At 38.6% G+C, this 8,554-nt stretch overlaps 1 protein-coding gene across 1 annotated transcript; it reads right to left on the reverse strand.

The window, feature by feature from the left end:
- Positions 1-4,079: 4,079 nt before the first annotated feature.
- tmem167a (transmembrane protein 167A) lies at positions 4,080-8,522 on the reverse strand. The gene is made up of 4 exons (XM_034118512.1): positions 8,425-8,522; positions 6,681-6,790; positions 4,988-5,022; positions 4,080-4,874 (listed from the first exon to the last, which is right to left on the reverse strand). Exons 1-4 carry the CDS (start codon positions 8,425-8,427, stop codon positions 4,804-4,806), a joined length of 219 nt encoding a protein of 72 aa, XP_033974403.1. The 5' UTR covers positions 8,428-8,522; the 3' UTR covers positions 4,080-4,803.
- Positions 8,523-8,554: the final 32 nt, after the last annotated feature.

Genomic DNA, 8,554 nt, shown 5'->3' on the forward strand with positions numbered 1-8,554 from the left:
CAGGACTAAGATTAAAATTGTCTCTTGTTACCATAAAATATCTGGTAAAAGATTACATGTGGAAGGAGTTAGAGTGACCTAGAAGGCTGGGACCCAGGGTTGGACTTTGTAAGCTAATGTACAGTGTTCATGTTTAATCTTTATAGTGTCTATTATAAAAAGTGCCCCGCATATTGTCACACATTGTCATCAGGCCTGCCGACCCAGACTTGCCCTACTCAGAGGATATTGGTGTCTTTCAGCTGGCAACATTTTCCTGTCGTTTGTTCCCTCAGAGGCTGGAAACAGAGGTTGCACTTTCCTAATGAGGAAGTGAGGACAGAACAAAGGCTTTACAGTATGAATGTGATGTCAAGCTTTTTTTATATATCATACTGTGGCCTTTGTAATCCTCTGTCAAAAGAGGAGTTTGGGGTTATGGTTGAAACCAGAAGCAGCCACAACAGAAGACTCGCTCTGCTAGGTATCGACAAACTAAGAAGCCACAGGATTTTAAATAAATAAATAATCAAGGAGCAAAATACAGGGCTATTGGGATGTTGGTTTACTGAGTTATATTCCTATGTTATAATAAGGACTAATCCACTCTATTCATGTATTTTTCTTTTGCTCTCCCTGTCATTATCTCTATCTTACATTCCCTCCAAGAAAGAAAAAGTGGAGTGATTTAGAAAGCCTCCACTGATCATGTAAAGGGTCAAGGTCTGTTTGGACTCTTCTGCCCAGCAGGAGAAACTTTATACGTAAGCCTGATGGCCTTTGAAGTCCTCCGAACGACTGCAAGAAAACTCTCCTTCCTGATCAAAGAACGAAAGAGACAGGGAAATCTGAAAAATATGATACCTTGCTGGAGCTGTGTGAATGATGATGTATAGAATAAATACTTTTGAGTGACTGTGGATGTTATTTTTTCATATATAGTTTAGAGTTGCACAAGGAACATTAGCATTATCTGCTGAGGAAAAATCTGCAACTTAAAGGTGGGGTATGTCATTTATTTCAGAAACACTTTTTGTTATATTCCATGGAATGCTCTTAACATCCCGATAGCAATGAATACATGAAATGCTTTGACAATAAATACATAAAAAAAATGTCATCTGTGGAAGCCGTAGCGCTGTAAAAAGCACGACCAATCATCTGAGCCGCCCGGCTAAAATAACTGGATGGCCTACCTGCCTGTCAGCCTTCCATCTGTGCACAAACTTATCTTGTGCCCTCATTGGTCATGTGCACGTTCGTGTATGTTGGAGGAGGGGCTCTGTAAGGAAGTCTGAAGGGAGAGGCAGATTTTTTCCGGTTTTGTACTTTCAAATTCTAGCTCACTCGAGCTGCATGGTTTCTCCAAAATTACATACCCCACCTTTAAGTGAGAGGTTCAGGAGCATTTGATTTAGTCTCAGCTCCCCTAATGTTGTTATTGCCTGAGAATCATTTCCATCGTCAGTGCAGTTACAAATAGAAAGAAGAATCATCTAGAAATGAAACCAAATGAGCTCAGTTTTGTATCTCGCAGTGAGGTTGGCATGACTCTGAAATATCTGCATCAGTCATGTGGCTGTTTACGACTCAGCTGACATTTGTCATAATTATCCATGTAACTTAATAATGTATGAAAACCCACACTGACTAATCGTATGGATTAGGATGCGAGATTTCCTACCATTGTGGTGGTGCCAAGAGGGCCTAATTTATGGATTTCTTTGCATAAATTCATAAAAAATAACAATATAATTTTCCTGATTTCATAAATAGTGACATAATGACTCCCAGCCACATACGGATTTGAATAAACATCACATTTTCATATTCAATTCATCAGTCAACTGTTTCATTACATTGGTTGCAAATGTTATTTTCCTTAATTGAGATCTAAATATTGTTTTGAAACCATTTTCACATTGCCAGGAAAAATGTTCTATTGGTATTGGAATCAGCCAATCTATAAAGTTTTGTTTTGTTTATCAGAGGTTAAACAGAAACACAAATAAGAACAGATTTAACATTTACAGTAGTACACCCTTTTGTATTATAATAATACAACTTCTAAACCTATGGACTTACCAAAGCAGAGTTCTGAACTACTGAAAATAAAAGGGGTATGTTTTCATATAGGGCATAAGGCATCTGATTTTGATAAGCCAACTCAAACACAGAAACCAGCGCATGCATCAAGTTATTTTAGAAACAACAGGAACAAACCTAATGTTATTCCAGTCAAAGGGGATATTAATAATCATTTTGATTCAAAAAGTTGAAGTAAAAAAAGTCTGACTTAGTCCTCAAAAGGCTTTTAATGCGAGCCTATGAGTTCGCAGTTTCCAATCGTATGTTAACTTTCTTTTTTTTGTAGGATTATCCTTTACCACCCCACTACAAATGACCCATTAATATTCTCCGATGTTTGTTGTTTTTGTGTGAATATCCAGAATGGGACCGATGATAAGAGCTGCAGCCATCGTGACTTCAGGTCCTCCGTATCGTTTTCCTTTCATCGTCACCACAGACATCAGTTGGTTCATTGACCCAGTGATGTCCCTCCAGTATCTCTGCCTCCCAAGATAGAAGCAGAAGACTGAGAGCTGCTCCTCTGTGTCTCCTGTATCTGCGTCACTGACTGATAATCACGTCTTTACCGGCAGCCTTCACTTGATGCCTTATCTCAGCCTGGGAGTGCCAAAACGGATGCACACTATGGGATGCACGTTCCCTAACTGGGGGTTGTGTGTGTGTGTGTGGGGGGGGTGTTGGGATCTGGACACTCATCGGTGATCATACTATCAAAGGTGAGTGTGTCAACAAGTCTCCTCCTTTATTTCAGAAGAGAGAACATGTGTGTGTGGGATTGTTTTAGTCACACCTACTTGGCATTCTACCCCTTTCAATTTCTCATGAAAACCCCATAATGCAACTGTTTGTTTAAACAGAACGTGTCAGACAAGATACATTTGACCCATTTTGCGGATGAAGATATAAATATAGTTAGATGCTATTTCTCAAGTCAATACTTGCATGTGGTATTTAAAATAATGTCACTCTGCTTTTATTCTGCCACAGTAAATCGGCAATTACACATTGTTTTAACTCTTCATTAACATTTTGGGTATACTCCGGCCCCCTGAATTTCATCCAATGCTTCCACACATTACATCAAAGCCTTGGTATGTAAAAAGACCTGGATTTCAATTCAAAACACACCTTACACTACTATATATCTGGAACTAAATACTAGACAGATATCTAGCGAATGTCATGTGGTACGACAGCTCTTTGCAGTCACCACTGTGAAGATGAGTGATGACTGAGGTTATAACTTCGTCGACCTCTTCAATGTCCATCTCACTTCATGAGGAATACACTGCACATGCTCCCGAATGCAGCGATCCCTAAAGGGGAACACCACTTTAAATTAAGAAGTCAATGTGGGATTTCCATTGCCTATAGGTTCAATAAATAAAGATTCATGACTTTTCCTGCAACTCTTTTAAAGCAAGAAACCAGAAAAGTCTTACATTTGATGTCATCACATATTAACAATGGAGCTGCTCCATAGATATCCGGATTTTGTGTTACTACAGAATTCTTCTGTTTTTGTACTCAAATCAGCTTTATTTTATCCAACTGTTTTATCCAACCGTTCTGAAACAACAATTCCCCTTAAATGCTCTGTGGAATATATTTCGCAACATATTTGTTTATGGAGCAATCCCAGAACTGAAATCCCAAATCTGAGTTGAATCACTCTAGATTTTGGATTCAGGAGAAAATTGGTCATGGTTACAATATGTTAATAATACATTGTATGAATTTTGAGAACAGGAAGAGTTCCCCATTTTACGTGGTTGTTTCATCTTAGCCTAAACATGTATTAAGAAACTGTATATCCAAGTTTGCAGGTGCAATCTTAAATGTACAGTACGTGTAATCAAACCCTCAAAAATAAAATATTGACAAAATCAATGCAAGTTATCATCAACATGTATTTTGCAAGTTTGAACTAATTATTAATGACACTTTATTTAAAGTGTGGCATTATCACAACAGACATCAACTCCAAAAAAGACAAAAACAGCCTAAGACCAGATTTCCAAAAAGGTTCTTTAATAAATAGCGGCAAAATGACTGACTTTAATAACATCAGCAGCTCTTTGAGACAAACATGTGGGACAATTAACCACCTGAAGAGCTAGAGTATCATTTTGTTTGCTGTTGAATACGATCACCATTTCTGAATACAACAAACAGGGCGCAGGTTAGAAAGAGGGTGACGAGATGACTTTAAGTCACTCCTCTAGAACTCTGTTTACAAATATAAGCCTTCATGTGAATCGCATAACAGTTTAGAAAGGTCCTTTTTGTGGAAAATGTCCAACCGGTTGATGCAATTGTGACAAACTGAAAGGGGAAAAATAAATCAGTGTGATATGTTTGGACAAACAATGTGTCATTTTGATCCCACCAATGATGCCAGAATGTGACTGACTCTTCTTTAAACTAAATGGCAGATAACAGAAAGCGTTGGCCCCCCACACACATCCGGAGTAAACATTCCACATTAGCAAACACGAGGACCTGGGAGTCCGCAGAGGGATCTAGACACACTCCTTGGCTATCAGCTCCTCCCTCCCCCACACAGGACACATTTACTCTCTCCGTGGCTACGGTGAGTGATGACTGCTCTCTGGTTTTACTTTATCTGAGTGACAATCACTGGAGGTCCTGTTGTGCTTTAGGATCGTACTGTCCATGCCTTGTTGTCTCTTCATTTCCCCAATGTTTCCATTTGTGGTTTTCTGTGGACTGCTATTGTAGGAACAGTATACTAAAAGCCATGACGACACAGCAGCAAGCCACCCACGGACTCTTCCGTTCACCTGGAGCAAAGAAATCATGTAAAGTTGAAAGCAGGATTGCTTAGCAACATTTCAGTAATACTATGATAAAAACACATTATGTATCGTAAAATAAGGGGTAATCATAGGCTTACCTATTCGGGCACACTTCCAGAAAATTCCTAGAAGCCTAAAAGAAACACATTGAAAAATGGTAAGCACAAACAAAGACTCAAATTATTTGACTGCTTTGTGAAAGTTAACCGTCTAATCACTATAATAAAAAAACGCTTTGATCTGGTGATACAAAAAGTGAAAAAGGGGCTGCAGTTTTAATATGTTGAGGTAGCTACAGTAACTTCAAGTCAGACTCCTGTCCCTGCTTTACAAGAGGACTGTGACCACTTTGGTACAAAAACCCAGACAGCTATCAGATGTCAGTGTCCATGTGAAGCCAGGGGTGTTCACATGGGGAATTGGGGGGGGGGGGGGGCGGGGGGGGGGGGGGGGGGGGGGGATCAGCAGGCAAATCGTATTATCTCCAGTGACAGCTGAGGGAAACTGGCATTCCAGGCCTTAACTTTTTTCTGAGGCGTTTGCTGGCCTTTGTGAGGGTGGGTGTCTGCAAATGTACATTTTTAAACTTTCAAACTGACCAGATGGGGTCAGCATTTTATTTGTATTTGATTTAGGATAGTCCTGGTTTTAAAATGTATTTGTAAATATATCATGTTAATATTTTTTCTGTACAACACATACATTCTTCCCCTCAGACTCTAGCCTATCCCTACCACACCAGAATAATTAGCAAAATGGGTCAACAAAAATAAAAGTTCATGCCTTAGTCAACAAATCTATCAAGAGGGACACTATTAAACCATCCATCTGCCAGTCTCAGTCTCATGTGTTCGTCTGAAGAGGGTGTCCCTCCCTGCTCCAATGGGTGTGTGTGTGTGTGTGTGTGTGTTTGTGCGAGAGAGAAGTGTGTGTGTGTGTGTGTGTGTGTGTGTGTGTGAGAGAATGTGTCTGGCTGTTCCTGGGCTGTGCCAGACTTATTAGAAGTGAATCATGGAGTTAGTACATCCAAGAATAATAATGATGATTCAGTGTGAAGAACATTTAGGCCTTCTGCCTCTTTATTCGCATCAATGAGGAGCGCCTTATTAGCTGAAAACATAAGCAAGTGTTCTTTAAAGGCAGTTCCATAGGGATGGAAAATTGCAGGGCTTAGGCTAAAGCTTTATCGCAGACCATTTCATGAGTTGTTGTTTTTTTTACCCCAGAGAGAAATATCCTTAATGTAAGTTGAAATACAGAAGTGACCACCTAGGAATCAACTATTGTAATGAAGACGTTTATGGGGACGGGACCTTGAAGGATGAAGCCTAATGCATAAGCTTTAAATGACAAATAATTTGTGTGTTGAATGATTGCCTTCGCCTTGCATTGTCAGTGATTTCATCCAATGCTTCCACACATTACATCAAAGCCTTGGTATGTATAAAGACCTGGATTTCAATTCAAAACGCACCTTACACTACTATATATCTGGAACTAAATACTAGACAGATATCTAGCGATGTCATGTTATGTTGTACGACAGCTCTTTGCCGATAGCTGTACTACTACACAATAGTATGCACTGAATGATATGACTGGTGACAGACAATTATTACTTTTTAACCCTGAAACTAAGACTTTAATGTAACAAAAAGGATTTGGTTATGCAGCTTGTTATAACATGGTCTCCTTCGAAGACATGAAGGCAGGTATTTGAGGGTTCAAATTACTGGAAAGACTTCAATGGCAGCTTCATTGTTAAGTATCGCAAACAGTATCTGATCATACCCGGTCTTGTTCTTGTCTATCAGGCTGGGAGCCAGTGCTCTGATGTAGGCACAGGTACAGATCAGGAGGAGAATCACTGTCAACAGTGACTGGAAGTTGAAAATGGCCGACTGCAAGATGACAGAGAATTACATATTTAGTACAGAAAGGATCTAATGCACCTTAACATCAATAAGTCATAAAATCCGAAACACTGACTTCACTTTCGTTAATATTCTGCAACACTGATGTAATGCTACTTGTTATAAGGAATGTTGTTGTACAAGCCGTTCCTCCTGTGTGACAAAGATGTGGGCTGGCTCTGCAGACACAAATGGACTCACTGCTGTCAAAAAGACTTAACGCCAAATTGAGGAAAAGGAAATAACATGTTTTTCTATATGGTGCCAGTGAAAAATATCCTACATATGCCAATTTTACGAGATCACTTACCTGCCTAAAAGGTATATTGGCATAATACAAATCTTTATCTCATATGGTGATCATTTGCAAAACACCGAGACTCAATTATGCTCTGTTTGAGTCATTAAAAAAAAAAATATATATATAACAAAGTGTAGGACCTCGTCAAACTCACAAGAAATCACAGTTAGTTGAAGATTTGTAATTATGATTTTGTGTATTAAAAGCGTATTTCCTAGCATTTAAACACCTGTGTCAAACAGGCCGTGTGTCTGCTGAGGCTTCTAAAATGGTAAGCAATTAAAAATGATGATAATATAAACTAATTCACCCACTACACTGATTGACTAAGTCATCCTTTCACTGTTTGATATCTACAATGGAGTACAGGACATCTCACAGACAAATCCAAGAATGCTCAATGAGTCATACATTTATTGAATTCAATTAACTATCTACTTGTGAAGGTACTCCTACCCTACTGAGGGGCTCTGCAATGATTTATGATGCAACCAGTCTTGTGACCTCTTTTTTTCACTCACATTAACATGTGCATTCATCCAAGAGTCTCTTTTTAGGTAGTATTCACATAAAATGCTCTCATTTAATCCAGAAATTACCATCTTAATAAACTACAATAACTTATTTTAATAATAATAATAATTATAAAATGGGTGATATATTTTTGTATTTTACAATAATTAAACATTATTGTGCATATACAAATTAAATCATCAACAAGTACATTCATGCATACCTTTTTCTCTATAGCACTAATTATCATCCCTCGAACAGGCTGTTTGTTATTGATTCATGTGTTGTATATGTAGAAAGTTGTTGATCATTTGCTAATACAAGTATGCTTTTCATTACGATTGCAATTAAATAAGTTATTTGGGGAATACTTAAGTTACCTGCAAACCGACAGACTTTTCCTTATAGCCAAACACAGATGCTCTATGAACTATGGTGCATCTACGTGGCACATTGCGCTGCTGCATTCATAACAATACTCAAGCATTTGTTCCTTTCTTATGAAACTCCTCTCATTGACACAGAAACGCATCTTAGATGGTGATGTTAAAATGTATTGTAACGATATTTAAGCACGGAAACATTCATCTTACAGCTTGACTGGCTAAACTTTTAGCCTATTTTAGCTAACCTATGCTAGCGAGATAGTTTAGCATTTACCATACGTCCGGCTTTGCACCACATTTTAGCCGTTAGTTGCTTTATGAGTGTTTCGTGACACTGATTAGACGTAGTGTGTGTGTTAAGGATTATGCTTAAAATATGCTGTACAAGAGCCAAGGCGAGTTATAAATAAAAACAAGCTTACCATGTTTGTCAAGTCAAAGCCACATCACACTTCCTGCTCTCTCGAAGATACGTAACGTAACTAACGTAACTTTATGTGACGTAATTACGCGCTCAACCCCGATTGCTGATTGGCTGAGAACACAGGCGTT

Source organism: Trematomus bernacchii, unplaced genomic scaffold (assembly GCF_902827165.1).
Source record: "Trematomus bernacchii unplaced genomic scaffold, fTreBer1.1, whole genome shotgun sequence".
Taxonomy (NCBI): Eukaryota; Metazoa; Chordata; class Actinopteri; order Perciformes; family Nototheniidae; genus Trematomus; species Trematomus bernacchii.

Coding starts and splice junctions, on each gene's coding strand:
- tmem167a (XM_034118512.1), bottom strand. Junction 5,023..6,680: donor ATAGACAAGAACAAGACCGG/GTATGATCAGAT, acceptor TGTTTCTTTTAG/GCTTCTAGGAATTTTCTGGA. Junction 4,875..4,987: donor CTGGAAGTGTGCCCGAATAG/GTAAGCCTATGA, acceptor TCTTTGCTCCAG/GTGAACGGAAGAGTCCGTGG.